Raw genomic sequence first — 16802 nt, 5'->3', positions numbered from 1 at the left:
GGCCACTGCAGGCTATTACACTCTCACGGATACACTAGGATACATGTGCTACTTCATAAATACAGATACAACCATCATCTTCCAACAGCACTAGAGAGAGCAATGTATCTGGCCTCACGCTGGGATGCCTCAGGTGCACTGAGCCTGGAAACACAGGTATCCCCTTACAGCTCAGTCTGCAAGCACCAAGGGCAAGACTCAAACACACTCCTTCATCCTTAGCAAGACACTGTAACTTATTTCCCATCCTACCCAGCTAGGCACATGTACAGTATAAAACCCAAGAGATAAACCTTGTGCCAGAAAGCAAACTGAACTATGTTATGACTGTGACAAAACAAATAAAAGACTTGGAAGATCATTTATTTGCTTTCTTCTGGAAACTACGGTTCTGTGCATTTTACACCAGTTGCATGCGTGAATGATACAGGATGGTGATCATATAGTGAGGTGAATTCAGGTATTACTTGGAAATTTGCTCTCTATTTGATGCTTAACCTCTCCTAAAAGCTGGTACATCTCTGACTTCAAATCCTACCTTTTTTAAAAAAAGAGTTTGTGCAGTAATTACTTTTTTTAAACACTGACAAGTTAGTGAAAGGCCTGACACTGTAATGTGCTGCTATAATTATGCAAATGAAAATTAATATGTCTTTTTAAATAATTCATTATTTAAGTCTTACTTAGCAATCTTCTCAAAACAAAATATTGAACAAGTAAAACACCATGTTGCATTCTGCCATGGAAACAGAGGCACATATTGTTGAACTGAAGTCACAGATCAGTTAATAAATCTGTCTCAGGTTTTATGTTATGAGCAAATCACAGAAGTTAACCTGCTTAGAATGAATTCAATCTCTCTACTCCTTCACTTTAGCAATGAAGCTTTCCAAAAAAAATGACAGTGATGTGACATATGATGTGACAGTCTAATAGCAGATGACTAGATTCAATGATTCAAAATTTCCCTTCCAAAACCATGTTACTGGTTTCCTGACCCAATTGCCTGGCACCAAGACAGTGTCAAAGTCTTGCCGCTTGGGAAATCAAAAGGCTGGGACAAACAAAAAATGATGGCATTTCATATGCATTTCAAGCTTACTATGCCATTTTTAAATACCAGCACTGTTCAGGACAGCTTGCAAAACCCCCACATCTGAGGCACGTTTCCTTTTCCTCCCATCTTCCTGCTTCACAACAGGAGGGTGTTTGCTCCGTCTTCATACATCATGAAAACACAACCAAAATATGAGCAGAAGTTAACACACTCGGAAATGCACAACAAAGTGGAACAACAAAACATGGGAGGAAGTTACTCCCCGCCCTTGGTTTAAGCCAACATAAGCTGTGGCTGCCACCAAAAAGCCATGCTTGATGACCCCCTAGTCTCTCAGTCCATCCTCCCTTCCTCCCATTCTTTTTGCTCATGAAACTATTCACACAGCTGCACTGCGAATCCGATTAGAACAGCAAGGTGAGGTAAAACTAACCACTTCTTTTCCTGAGCTTGTTTAACGCTAGTCACTTCCCTAGCTTCAGCTGCCAGAGGGAACATCAGTCAGTTCAGAGCAACGAGCCTCTAATGACGAGGCACAGGTCACTGAGAAGAACACACTAAAAAAGCTGAGCCAAGAGCCCAAGAAGTAAGTTCTGCCAGTTTTAGTAGTGGTGCCTGCAGCTGACGCTGGCCAGTCCACACAGCTTGTCTGTGTTTCCTGACTCAGTTACAGCAGCTATCAGGCAGAGAGGTGCCACAGAAAAGAGGAAACAACTAACAGCCCTGGGCCAGAACAGGGCAAAGAAGAGGCAATGGGATGGGTAAATTCAACAGAGAGGTGGATTCAGCTAGCTTGGAGCTCTGAAGTTACTCCCACACAAGGCTAAACAAATACGCAGTCAAAGCCTTCACGACTCCAGCTCCTGGCACACACCACCCTTAATGCACCAGCAGCAGCCTCTCAAGCAGCAGCACCTTTGGCTGAACTGGCTACTTACGATGGTGGCAGTAGGAGTAGGTTTCAAAGCACTCCTTGTCATAGGAGGTTTCTGCCATGCTCACTATGTGATGGGCAGCCCATGCTTTGACAGCCTGAACTGGATCCTTTTAACCCCAGATTCACTTGCTGCATCCCTGTGGACTTTCATGCTCTTTGCATGGAGGAATATCACCTCTAATGACAAGCCTCGGAGCTATGTGCTGGTGAGTTATCCCATACAGCCCAACTGGTTGCCTAAAATAGCTCTGGACTAAAGGTCAATAGTTAGTTAATTGTGTATATTGACATTCCCATCTAATGCAATTTAGTGAGGTCATAGTGCAGCCTTCTGCACTGGCGTTTAGATAATCACAGCGACACTGGAGGTAGCAATCCCTGGAAGCCTACAGCTCTCTGGAGGGTTGCCATCAGGAAGATATTTGTATGTATGTATGCACGTATCTATGTGTGTGTGTGCATACATGTCTCTCTGTTGCTCTACATCTCTCTGTGTGTGTATGTGCTGCCATAGCTGGTTCTTCTCATTCTGCCCCCACTCCACGAACAGTGATTTGTTGGTGAAAAACCTCAGCCTTTTCCAATTACCTATTTGTAACACACCACAACGACAAACGTGGCAGCAGCACACAGGAAAGACAGTATCAGAGGGACAGTTACCACACCCTCTGTTTCAGAGGAACTCATTGCCAAAGAGCTTTTTTCTCTCTCTCATACACTAAATGTGTACGAAGGCAGCAAGGCTGATGCTAGACATGGACATGGCAGGCACTTATCTTGCACAGTACGTCTTCTGAGGCAGCGAAAGCTCCAGGCTCTGCTCCTCCCTTAGTTTACACCACAGAAAACAAGACCAGCCACCCCATACTGTTCCTTTGGAATGATCTAGGTATAGACAGTGACCTAGGAAAGAAAACAACAGTGATGGGCGCCCTGCCAAAAAAGCCACCAAGTGCCGCTGCAAGGTGCTACATAGCTAACCTGGCCAGTCTTCAGATAGGGAAAAGGCATCCAGGAAGAGACCCAGGGAACCTGACTCTGTGCCACCCCTGCCCCATTCCCTTCCCTTCCCTTTGAGGGGGCAGCCCCAGCTCCTCCCACCCACAGTGGCAAAATTCAGTTCTGCCTGCTGTGCTGAGAATTCCTGAGCCTGGGCTGAAGGCAGGCAGGGAGGTCTCCATTGAACCCCAGAGACACATCCATCATTTCTTTCTGCCACTGCAGAACACACACAATTTCTTGGCTCCAGCCATCCACCAGGATGCAACAGGTTTGTGTTCTGATGCTTTCAGCAAGTGCTGTATCCCATGTACACGCTGGCTGATAGCTCTTGTTAAACTGCACTGCAGCTGTAAAGTCTCCAAAGCTCATCTGTGGGACAGATGTTGCTGTTTCACTGCATGCATGCCAAAGCAGGCCTCCAGCTGAACTAGCACACCCAGGCAGCAAGCCATTCAATGAGACCACCCAGCCGTGCCAAGTGTGCTAATTGACACGAGACAGCCAGAACTGGCCACCTATGGATGGGCTGGATGCTGTGAAGGGCAGCAGCCTGCTGACAGGCTGTTTTTTAAAGCTTTTCCTAAATACCAACACGACAGGATCAAACATCAGTAACTTCTAGTCTTCTCCATTAAATTCTCCTTACCAGACTTGTGCCATTTTGACCTCTGGTGCATATTAAAATCAAGTGTCTTTAGCTGGGGTAAGATGCATTATTGAACGGAGAGTGGTTAAAAAAACTGGGAAAGAAAAAAAGAAGATATGGCAAAGAAGCATCTGAAATTTCCAGAATGATCAACATCACCATACAATTTTGGCAACAATTCAATAGGAACCAGCAGTCCACTGCCGGAAGAACTTTGTTCCATACTTTGTCAATGTATGACTAAAATCAAAATTATGTCTAGAAACTATGAGTGAAGCTGAAGTCAGCTTCCCCTCATTCTTCCTGAAGAAATCTAAAGAAGGATTCTGGCAGGAACTTTCTCTAGAGATACCAGAGCCAAAGGCAGTAGAGAAAGAAGGCTATCTATCCTTTCACCATCTCCCCAAGTATAATTCAACCTGCCTGTAGCACAGGATTAATGTTGACTAAACCCAGTAACAACTGCATAGATTCTGCAGGGAGAAGAAAAATAAAAAAAAAAGAAGTAGTAGCTCTTTGACTTTAAAATCTTCCTCAAAATATCTTGGCTGGACTGAGGAAACAAGAGGAAAGGGAACTCCTGCACACTCCCCTTTCACAGGGAGGCTATCGCACTCCTTACGGACACAACCGCACCATGCCCCAGCATGAGATAACTTGCTCTTGTGGGTGGGGAAAAGCGTACCTCAGTCTTCACACTACACATTTTTTCCTGTCTTTTCCTTTTCCCATATAGCTCAGCAGAAATATTTTTATTTTGTTTTAAGCCATTTCTCTTTCCCTACCCCCAGGCTCACATACCTAAAAAGAACCTCTGAGCAGCAGCTCTTTACAGTAAGCCTCGGCCCTCTGATGAACCACAGGGTAGCTAAGCTTTGCCACTAAAAAACCTGGACTGCTTTTCTACGGATGAACGCTCATTGAATCCATCAAAGCTTCAGGCAACAGTGGACGTGTGTATTCATATGCTTTTCTAAATCTGTTCCAAGCCGATGAACACCCTAAATGGATTTCAAATTTCATAGCAAGCTTAGGCTACCACTTTGTGTCTGCACTGGCTGCCATTCAGCCCAAGAATAATTTAATACTTTACAGTGTGCTTCTGCTCACAAGATAAAACTGTACAAGCCTTCAGAAAAGACAAAGCATTTACATTTTTTAAGGAGTGCACTTCTGATTTCTTTGCTGTGATCTCAATATCAGCATTTTCAAAGTTTACCCCTTAGAGGACCACAAAAATAAGACTACAAAATGCTTCCCCACTACGCTAAAATCAGCCCTCCAAGAGCAATCAGATGACAGGAACAGCACACAGATGACCTAAAGATATTTCCATACACCACATCATCAGTTCCAGGATATATCAGATATTTCAAAGATAAACAGTATCATTAATTTGAGGATAACTGTTTACAGACCAGCTTTGTTAGTGACCTTGTTTAATCTGCTTGTAAGCACAATTCCTTTATCTAAGTGCAGAGGGCATGAATTACCACCACTGTGAAAATTCTGGTTTAGCTGTTCTCAGTGAGTAGCTGTGGTTTAGTGTCAATTTCATCTATATTTAGAGGGTGAAGCTTCTATAAAGCTTATTTATTTCTCTGTGTGGCTTGTATGATGAAGGCACTTAGCAGCAAACAGTGACTTCTTGGCAAAAATGCTGGCTTAGTCAGGGTAAACAGCTGAGATGTGGATCTGGGCTGTACACCCACCCCTCTGCCAGCTGGGGGTGTTTCAATCAGCATCACTTCTCTTGAACAGGGCAAGTTGGGATTTGGGCCGTGACCAAGTCCCATGACTAAATCAATTCAACCTGCCTTCAACATTATTTTTTTTTATTTCAAAAAAACCCATAGAAAATAGTCCAGAAATTCAAACATTTCATGTGAAGCAGATTTAAAAGGAGCGTTTGAAATAAACACACCAAAAAAGCAAAGAAGGGCCTGAAGGAATGCCACATCCCCTACCGTGCAACAGACTGCACAAAACTTAATGGCACCCTGTGAAGATCCCTCTACATCTTATTCCCTACTCCTCCTTCTTCGGCTTCCAGCTTCCATCCCTAGCCAAGTATTTAGGCGATTGTTTTTTCTTGGTCTGGCCACACGTACTAGGCATCTCTTCAGCCTCTCTTAGCATCTGCCTCTTGGACAACTGCCCTTTTCCTCCCAGCTCCACCTGTCCACAACACTTGGGGTCTATGTTCAGAGAGGTCCTGCTACCTCTACCAGCTGATCTCATTTTCAGTGGCACCATCTGTCTGCCTCCCTCCTTGATCACTTTTAGCCCTAGGGCATTGCTTTCCTTGGTCACACCAAGTAACACAGCATCCTCTTGGCTAGAGGCTGAGTTCTGACTCAAGCCTTTCTACTTATATGCCACTGTGCAACTGAGAGCAGCAGAAAGATACACAGTAATAATCCCAGCAGGTTCATAATGACATATCAGCACTAGAAAAGCTTTGAATCGAGTGTCAGTGCCAAGCATGTGCAGCAGATTTGCTATATATGCTATGCTGTAAGCTAGACTTCAGTGGAAAAATAATAGCTGAAACAGTCATTTGCAGGAAGCGTGATCATTATTTCTTTTGTACACATCTCCCCTCCCCAACATACCTGGAAATGCAGCATATAATTGATTAAACTCAATTTTGGTTAAATAGCTCCTCTTAAAATGATGTAGCATCAACAAGCTCTGTGGATTTTAGAAAAGGCTAAACAGGCAGCCAAGCATTTCCTTACTTTTTCCCCTACATGTATTCAGTCTGCCTAATTGGCCAGGTTGTTATACTATTCTGAACAAAAATAAAAGACAGTTTCCTATTAAACCTCAGAACTAATGAATTTTTTTCCACATACTTAAGCTTCCACACAGCATCCCATTACTATAATCTTTTCTCTTTTGTCCTACAGGTCGCTTGCAACAGCCAGCCCCCCCTGTACAGTGCAAAATAAATAGCTGCAGCCTAGCACTGAACTGCCTGGATGTGCAAGGCAACGTTGGGATGTATGAGGCAAATCAGAGGACTGATGGGAATTCCACCTCTTGCCCTTGTTAGAAGCTGTCTTCAGAGTGTGTCTGATCCATTCCATGTGCCTACTCCAGAGGCAACAGAGGAACAGTAAGAACACCAACACCTCTGGGAAGCTCATGCTTGCCACCAAGTCTCACCCATTGAACTGGCAAAGCTGACTATACTCCCCCTGAGAACTTCAGATTTTGCAACACACAGCAACCATGTTGAATGTTTCAGTGTTTCAAGATGAATGCAAATATTGAATGTCTCACTTGCCAGTACTCCCAGGGAAAGCTTTGCCAAGTGTGCAAGGTTCTTTCCACTGCATTGCCACACTACCAGTTCTCAATGAATTAAGAATGAACCGTGCAGCTTCATAGGGGTACCAAATTGCTGCTGCCGAAAGGCTTGTTGTGCTGAACTTCAGGCACTCTTGGAAAAGTATGATGAAACTGAATGATAAAACTACCACCTCTGCTCAACACCTGTAAATCCAGTTAAGGATCCTTAAGAAGAGAAGAGCCAGGGTAAGAAAGAACAGGTGCAGTCCCATTTTAGAAAAGCACAGATAAGAAGTTATACTCGCATAATATTTCTTTCAAAACCCTTTCTGTAAATGCACATTTTCTGAATGTAAAACATAATCCCACATCACTCCGTGACAACACCACTTTCAGCTTGGTCAATTCCTTGTGCACTGACAGTTGCCCTGCTCATGATTTAAGACACACAGTAATCTTGTCTTTCTGCTCTAAAGTGAAAGCTGTCTGTGCCTGTATAAACCATAAATTAAGTGCAGCCACTGTTTCCTCTGCTGGAGATTGGCATGAATAGCTTCCTATATCCTCAAGTACCCAGAACAGATAAAAGGGACTCAAGCTCGTCACAGCCATACTGACTCAGTCTCTCATTAGAAGTCACTATTACCAGCAACATCAACTGTGGCAACAAAGGACTGAGGCTTATGCACCCCATGAAAAATACTGGTCAACCAGCACAGCCTGCCTTGCATGAAGGCTTTAAGCTACTGTACCTATGTAAGCAAAAAGGTGTCAGGCTTCTGGCTAATTAAAAATCTTCTTCATTTGTAATGCAGAAGTAGAACCAGGGTATGTATTGTAGTAAGTTATCTTGGACTTTTTCCCCTAACAGCGTAACAAAGCAATTGTGCTTTTGACATGTCCATTGGCTATACTGAAGTGTGACTAGAACGGGTAGAGCATCATGCCTCCCTTACAGAATAAGGGTTGTAATAGCAAACATTTTAAAATACTGCCATAGTCATGCCCTGACAACAATGCATATCATGGCACTAACAATAATTCAGTGCTGAAGTGACAATAAAATAATGTTTAACCACATAGTGAATATATATTAGAGGATGCATGGCTATACGTATGTTACAGAGAATATTCAATCAGATAGCTTATGGTATAAAAGAGCATACTTGAGTGATGGTTTTGGAGCTAATTTTCCCCCCAAGGTAAGTTCTCAGGCATCTGTCATCTATCTTGCTCCTACCAGGCGAAGGAGGCTGACAGTGTGAAAGAGAAAACCTACAGTAGCTTCCACTTCATTTGACCTGTAAAGCCAGTCTGCAAAACACCAGAGAGCTGTAATGTTTCTGGCGTGACTATCAATGACAGACAGGCAGCATTTTCTACTGGTTATATTGTCACATATATCACCCCAGATTTGAAAGGAAAGGAAACCCAGTATCCTCAAGTTTATCAAAGACTGAGTTATATCGAGGAACATACCTTTGAGATGTTGCTAGAGCGGCTCACGGAATGCCCCAAAGCCTTCTCATTCTGAAAGAGGAAGAATAACATCATTGCAGCAACAAATCACAGTTATGAGGATATTTTAAAGCTGGTATTAGAAACCAGACTCCATGGAGAAAGTCTTACACCTGTGGCTTTTAAGGATGCTGCTTCTATTGACATCAGCCTGATTTACAATCATCACTAAATTGCTTTATTTGCTTAACAAGATAATACCTTACAGAAAATCACATAGGCAAGACAAATACAAACTGAGAAATAGCGGAACAGTGCTGTCTTCTCTCCATGAATACTGCAAAGCCCTTTTCCCAGATACCATCTATTTAGAAAAGGGTATTTCTTGGTGCTGCTTCATCTACACCTAAAGGCAAACATCCAACACTAAAACTGAAAGCTCTTCCTTAAAGAAAAAAGTATTGCAGTGATATCTGGAAAAAAGCGTGAATAACCACATGCATGTCATTTCAGGAGAGAAAGCAGAATTACTGAGGAACTTCCCACTTCCCACAGAGCTCTGAATTAAACTGGAAATATCATACAAGATGAAAATGCAGAAAGTACAATTCTCAAAAATGAAATCAGTGATGACTGTACCTGTCACTTTTCAGTGTGCAGACTCTGACTGATAAGCATGACAATCTTACCTTCTACCAAAATAAACTGTAGGTTTCACCAAGGTATTTTATCCTTTAAGGGTTCCTGGTTTCTGAATGTGTTTACCCTATGTGTAACCGGACACAGTTGCTCCACTGGGAAGAGCCTAGAAATCGCTCTGCAAAAACTTTTCTGAGTAAAATCCAACAAGAAATATTTTTTTTATAAACAAATATTACGAACAGGGCAAGTCATAAATAACATGTGGTTACAAATCAGTATCAATGTTCCTCCAAATCTGTGAAGCTGGGACACAAACTGGTTTGAGATTTAAACCCTCTGAAAAAAGGGTAAATTTATTACTATCTCCTGTGGGCTCTATGCTGGGTAGGAGTTTCTAGAAGCACATCTTCTCAACTAGGATTTTAGGAACCAAACTCTTTCACCTTTGTTCTTGAAAATAATTTAACCTAGCAGAGACACTCTGACAGCACCCTCTTCCAGTTCTCATTGGTGCTGACCGATCAGACAGAGCTTGAGATGCAAAGTCCTGCATATACAACAAATGGGGACAGAACCCGCTCCCCACCGCCCAAAAGAGTCAACTGCTGTTATTCCTAGATCAGTTCGGACACAGCACCATTGCTGCAGACCACCTGCCTATCGTTTGTTACAATTCAAGCCACCTTCAATGACTAAAGCCCGTATCACATCAGCCCAACCGGCCAGGCACCCAGATGCTACACCCACACTTGGAGATCCCTGCACTCCTGGACACTTCTTCCTACAGCACATCCCCAGAGCGACTTCAAAGCTTTGTGTTGAGAAAAGAGAAGGCAAGGCAAAAAATTTCAGCATATGCTTACAAAAGCAGGCTCTCTCTTCCTTACAACACCGGTTGCCCCTCAACACAGTCCTGGGCACTGCCTCAGATGGCAGATAGGAACTGCTCTTCCTCCCTTAAGAATGTGAGGAAGCAAATTCAGTGTTCTGAAATTCTCTGTATATAGCAGTTTGAGTACCCAGAAGACAGTAAAATAATGTTTCAGAAGAACAGAGAAGTGACCAGGGAAACCTCCACCAGTTTGGACTGACAGCCAAACTAAAACCCAGGAAGGATTAGTTTAAGGTCTGGAGTTAGTTGTGGCCCGAATTACCACTGACTTGAATGCCACACTTGTGTACTGCAAGACTGAGTTTGGTTTTCAGGATCACTGTGAGCTTTTGTAACAGATAACAGTATTGCTGGAACAGAAACAAACACGTAGAGACCCCCCAGAATGCGTACACTAACATTGGACAGGACTACTGCCGGAGCCAGTATGGCTAAGGATGGACTCTAGCCTTTAGGGAAGGACCTAGCTGATTTCATCAAAGGCAGCGTAACTATAGCAACAACAAAAAAAAGTTCACTGAAGCCGCAGAGATGGGAGGAAGAAAAAAAGGAGCAGGGACATGTTCTTAAGCTATGATGAAAAGAGACCAACATAAGCCGGCAAGCACAAGGGACTTGTCATTGCCTGTGTGTGAGGTGTGGGGAGAAGCAGGCTGTGCATGCTTGGCCTTCCAGGGACGTGTGGGAGGCACACAGAGCAAGGCTATGTGGGACAAGTGGGACAAGGGAAAACAATAGTGAGGAGCGTGACCTGTGGCCAAGAAGTATGCCTGGAGCAACACACAGAGCTCCACAGAGGTGACAGTCTCAAATCCAGCTGTAGGTGTCAAGGACTTCTCTTGGTGAAATTCCTGAAGATGAAATTAAACAGAGCAGAGGTTTCTTCATGTTGACTCAGTGCTTCCTAAATACTGCTGTCCAGCTGAAGATGCCTGCAAGGGGGCACAACTGAACTCACAGGGGCACCCGTGTTGAAAAAGATGTGCTAAAATTCAGTGAGTACAAACCCGCTGGAGGACAAGACATATATTTGCACAACAGTGTAAATGATGCAGAGCAAACAACCTCTTAGCCGCGCTACAGAAACCAGTCTTTCTGCCTCTGCTCCCAGAACTGATCTTATCTGATGGATGCCAGGAGCCTCTAAAGAGCCAGATGCGCATATTATCTTTATTGATCTACTGTTGGAAACATACCAAGGAGAGGTTTCAGTCAGTGGACGACTGCAAAGAGTTGGTTTCATTATTGCAAGAGCAATCATTTTTAAACAAAAAAGCTGTCTTGAAAAATACTCCCTTAAGGGTTACGGAGTGCACGCACACAGATGTTTAGGTATTGGTGATACTTCTAAAGGACTCCTAGCCACCTAAGCGCTCTTTCACATCTCGGTTTCTTTACGACACAAAGCTGGTACACCCATAAAGTCAACAGGAAATGCACCACAGCCTTAGCCCAGGCTGGCCAAAATCGGTGCTCTAGAGCTATGTACACTGACAAGGAGGAAAAGCACCAACTCAGCCATATTTTTCAAGGAGTGACAACTGACCCAACAGCCAGTACCAGATCCAACACAGACTTGAAAATAACACACATATTTTCCAGTCTGCTACCAAGCAGCCCCACCACCCAGATAAAATCACTTCAGTCCTCAGACACCAACTGACCCCACCTTACCCTGCCTACTAATCAGGGATGTTTTTTGAAACAGCTGCTCCAAGTCTCACAGCTTACATACACATAGCCTTTAAAATGTATTGGGCTGGAAAGAGATAAAAACCAAGTTTCAATGTGAAACAGCAATTTCCAGTTCACTATGACCACTCAGGTAGCACCCCTGCTGAAGGAACATACGGCACTTTCTTGCCCACTTCTGCAAAGGACCAAGAAAATTACTTTTTTTTACATGATTAACCAGCAACAGAAACACCTCAGAAACAGGAAGCAAGTAATACAGTTCATGAAGTCTAGCTGTGCTGTTTAATTCTCTTTTACAAATAAAATAATAAATATCTATCTATCAGGAAAAAGCACTGTGGAAGCCATTAAATAGAGCCAGTTTCCCATACTGTGATACATTAAGGATGCCACATGTTTTCCAGTCATTAAGACAGAAAAGAGCTGTAAAGCCATGGGAAGAGTTCCTGGAATAAACTCCTGGAATACGTATACGTATATTTTAATGGCAGGCACAACTACGAAGTGAGGAACAGAAATATTAAACAGATAAAAATTATTTTAAAGGCAAACAAACAAAAGCTTCCTTTTCACACTATATCCATCACCACTGGTACACTCATCCTGGGATCGTTTACCAATTATTCACAAATTAACACTGACACAGGAATGGCAAGGCCAAGCTTCTATTATGGTACTATCACTGCCCAACAAATAATCTTCAGAGGCTTTTTACTCGTATGTTCCCATTGCACAATAAGACATTCTAGTCTGGTAATTACGGCTCCAAACAAGCTCTCCTTCCCTTTTGCAAAAGCATTAATCTCTGCACTTGAATGAAAGGTCAAGACAAATGCAACATCTGCCAGCACCGACCATACAATTATCACCAGCTAAAGCAAGCGTCACTCTACTTTAGCAGATCAGTCTTTCTGGATGGGATGATGGGAACCCTGCCTTTCAAAATCATCCTACTCAACCAGAACCACCTGGCAGGCACTTAAAATACCCCCATCTAGATAGGAAAAAATTACAAGTGCAACTTCTCCTGAGCCACTCACTGCCAGCTGCTGCTCTGAGGTCCCCATCAGAGACTGGCTCTAGGAAAACAAAGAGGAAGGCAAAAGCAAGGAAATAACTGAAAATCAGAAAAACTGCTACCCATTCCTACAGTGACACGTTTCTCTAAACTCTGGATGCACTTGCTCGCAATTGCCTGAATCCCCCTCCCAACTTTTCTCTCTTTTTCTACCTTCACTTGAATTTGCTCCCAACTGTGAGCTTACATCTGCCTTCCTGCAGGGCTCTTCATCTTGCCATCTCCACCGTGCTGGCTCATTTTCCCTTCTGCCACCATTCCTTGGTTACTCTTGCACAACACCTCTCTCTCCTCAGTCCAGCAATCTAGAAGCTGACACCTTTATCCCACCTTCCCTTTTAGCTCGGTCTCCCATATTCAGCAATTCAAGTTATTTTACCCTTGCTTCCCTACCACAACACATCCATTTTCCACTAAGCACGACAACTATGTAACTTACACAGCCAAACTCACCAGTTTTGTGCACCCCAAAACACTGGTTACTATCACCTGGGCCAGAAGGAGGGTCCCCACTCACCGATGACAATTCAGGCAGCCAGAGCTGCTCTTGTGCACTCACAGCACACCAGTGTACCCACGGTGACCTTCCTCCAAACTTGGTGGTAGACTGCACGCAGCCTCAGCAAGCGGGCACTATAAAGAAATACAACTTGGATGTCCTTGCCAGGATGGAAAGGGAAAAATATCACAGTAAAATGGTTTGGATTTTGTGTTTCCAACATTTTAGTTTTCAGTCATTAAGGCAAGTAAATAGAAGATAACAGAGGAAGCAGTCTCATAGCTTGTGTAGCCTTCTTCTGACAACCGTACCTACATTCAGTCCTAAGTACGGCCAATACTAAACACATCTTCATCTCTTGCTTATAGAACTGGAGAAGAAACTGCAAGCCACACCTCGGTGGTTTTGCAAGGTGATTTGCATTCCCTTTCCCCCTGGGAAAGCTGGACAAAGGTCACTAGAGGAGGGTCCTCATCAAGCCACTGCCAGCTACGTGTGAACATAGCACATGCCTGCTTCCTGAAGCCTTAATTCTCTGACACACCAGCAACCTGACATGGCACTATATTCCCCATTTTCCAATACAATTTTTATGTAACATTACATAAAATGGGTTAAGATCCTCATCTAATGACAAAAGTTCTCCAACTAAAATCTCAGTGATGAAGAGCAGAGCCCTTTGTTTTGGTGATGTTGTTACTGCAGTGCCCCAGCCACACACCCCTGCAAGGCAAGAACTGATGTCTCAGCCCAACAGACATGGTTAAACCAACCAGGACAAACTGGCTAGGGCTCTGCCTATTTGTGGTTTTCTACATGGAATCTGAAAGCCATTTTAACCTCATTTTGTGCACTACAATGGCATTTTACAAGGACAGATTAAGCACAAAGTTGGTATCTGGTGAAAAATTTACTGTTATCAATGAGTGGCACAGGCCAACAAAGTCTTCTGGGTAAATAGTTGCTTTCCTTAATTAAAAAAAACTTTGCAGAAGAGAATGAGTAAGTAGTAATTGCTCCCATTCATACAGCAATTCCCATTCTTAGATCTTATGAGAATTATAGAATGGGACAAAGAATGGCACTGCTTGAAATGGTGAGGTGCTGCAGTACTGAGTAGCTGAATGACCCTTGCATGGCAAAACAGCATCAGGAGTGAAGCAGTTCTTCCACCAAGTCCCATGACCGCAGCATGAATGCACAGTTGTTCTACAAACACGCAGCCGTGCACACCCAGGTTTTGTTTCAGGTTTCATAACTATGGCAGATTTCCTAAGAAACTCTTCCCAGAATTTCTGTAAATCTTGGACTGCAATCCTGTACCTGAACAACAGAAATTAAAAAGAAACATACGCTTTAGTCTGGGGAGAGGGGTTGTTGTTATTGTCGACAACACTGGCACGTGCACTTAACTGTCTGAAATGGATAGAATGAGAGGAAAGAAAAAGGAGAAGGCTTTGAATTACTTTACCTGTCAAAAACAATGGATTGTTAAATTAAAAAAGCTTTGTCAGCACTAGATCTTGTGACTGACAGAATCCAACACAATTATTTCAGTAGCAAATGATAGTTTATCAACTGAATATGGCTTTTATTTGTTTGGCAGTCACCAGGTCATCATGGAAGAGCAATAAACTTGCTAAGTTTATAAAGCCAGTTTTTGGCAAACTTCTTAAACCTTGCTAATTTCAAATTTCTGTTCATAAGATATGACGAAATATCATCAAGGTTTGTCAATGATTTATGCATGCAGCTAGAAGAGTAATGAATGGAAGAATAATGGCATCTAATCAAAGAACAGTAATGGCATCTATGCCTTGCCTCTCTGCTCTTGTGTGGTGTTTATCCCTGGATGCTGGAAACCAAGGAAGGTGATGGAAATCACACCACCTTTTTTCCTTTTTCGCCTTCCTGAAAACCCAGTATAAATACTGAAAAAAGAATCCAATCTGCCCCGTCCATCTAGTCCAGTGTCTTCTGTTCTTGGATGATCCCACTTGATTGTCTGGGACCAGCAATCCACAAATGAGTGCACAAACTCAATGTAAGATTTCAGATCTTTCATCACAGTGAAAAAACTATAGCAAGTTCACTGTGGATTTACTCATCTTACTAACTTGCTCATTCACATTCACATCAAGCCATTTCACATAGCGGGAGACAAAATTGGAAAAACAACCTGAAGGCAAAAAACTGAGGCTGGAAGTAAAACAGGAGAATTAACAAGTTTTATTCCAGGTGCTGAACTTACAGCTGTGCCTGAAAACATCAGCAACGGAAGTAAAATCACAAGATCATACTGCTTTAACAGAAAAGAAAGACCAAGAAAAGGAAACGACAACACAGCAAATGGCTTTAATGTCAGAGTTCAAGGAACAGTGCCCTTGGGGGTTTGTGGAGAGGAGTCAAGGAGGCTAACAGATCATAAACAAGAAATAAAAATGAAAGGAAATTCAAAGAACAAGGCAGACACAGCAGAAATGTTGAAAAATAAGAATATTTTGCCTACGTCCGCACCACAGCGTGGTCAGAAGCACTATCTGCTTCATCTCCAGTCTGCTCTTAGCGATTGCATGGATGTGCCTGATACTAAACCTGACGGGCACACAGGTCCCTACATGTTCCAGATGTGGTCCACCTATGTATAAGTCCTTACTCATTGTGTACTGCTGGGTGCTCAGCCTTGCCAATCTGGTCTTTGGAGTACGTGGGATACAGTGCTTGGAACCATTCTTGAGTCCAACCAGACACTGGATAAGGTGAGAAGAGCATTCTCTTCTAAAAGGTCATTTTCTCCATGGCTTTGTTCTCCAGACCTTTTTCAACATACCACATTTCTGGTTTTTGCATTGCTTTGCTTTATTTCCAAAGGCTGCACAAAGTGCATCTGATTATGGATAACCTGCATCTCCAGCTGCTATTTCAAAATAGAGATCTGATCTCCATCTCCCACCTTTAGCTGAGCTAATTGACACAAAAGCCTTCCTATTGCTGAGCTGAAGGTGTCTCACCTGGAAGAGCAAATCTTAATTTCTGCACAAGACCATCAGTCTGGTACATTTCACTAAAACTACATTCATTTGCACACTTATTATGTTTACATGCCACGTGCCCACCTTCTAACAAAGAAAACAGACTGCGAAGTTTGGCACCCAGTGTTTTACGGATGTTCTTATCTTGCTGTTGCCAGAAAACCTGCCTAAAATGGATGCGTGCCTTTACGTGATACCGCACATAAAAATGAATCCTTCCCTCAGGGAACAAGCTATATGAACTACAAAAGACATGATCTGAAAATATACACCTTTTTTGATAATGGAAGCAGTATGCATTAAGCTTACCTTTACCTGTGTGATAGCAAAAATGCCGCTTCAAACAATTCCACGTTTTTAACAGCAGAGAGATACAAACATAGAGGAAGCCAGCAATTACAAACAGATTAACCTCCCCCCCCCCCCCATCTTCTGTGAAGTAATTCCATTTAATACAGCTGCTGGAATTCTCATGGTACACTACACATGTCAATATGCCAAAGCAATTGACTATTTTAAACGTAGGCAGATTAAAACCCCCTCTAGGTGACTGGCAATTTGGAATTT

The 16802-nt window shown here is 42.9% G+C and overlaps 1 protein-coding gene across 12 annotated transcripts in view; it reads right to left on the bottom strand.

Annotated features, from left to right (window-relative positions):
* The window catches only part of MARCHF8 (membrane associated ring-CH-type finger 8), a 99511-nt gene that overhangs the window by 12512 nt on the left and 70197 nt on the right, over positions 1 to 16802 (bottom strand). For 11 of the 12 annotated variants that reach the window (XM_056351006.1, XM_056351009.1, XM_056351002.1 and 8 more), the window contains one exon: positions 8419 to 8469. The exons of the other annotated variant lie outside the window; for it this stretch is intronic. In XM_056351006.1, coding sequence (XP_056206981.1) covers positions 8419 to 8469 — 51 coding nt within the window. The remainder of the gene's footprint in view (positions 1 to 8418; positions 8470 to 16802) is intronic. 12 annotated transcript variants of the gene reach the window in all.

This window comes from Falco biarmicus, chromosome 9, assembly GCF_023638135.1.
Source record: "Falco biarmicus isolate bFalBia1 chromosome 9, bFalBia1.pri, whole genome shotgun sequence".
Lineage (NCBI taxonomy): Eukaryota > Metazoa > Chordata > Aves > Falconiformes > Falconidae > Falco > Falco biarmicus.
This window is presented reverse-complemented; position numbering and strand designations above follow the sequence as displayed.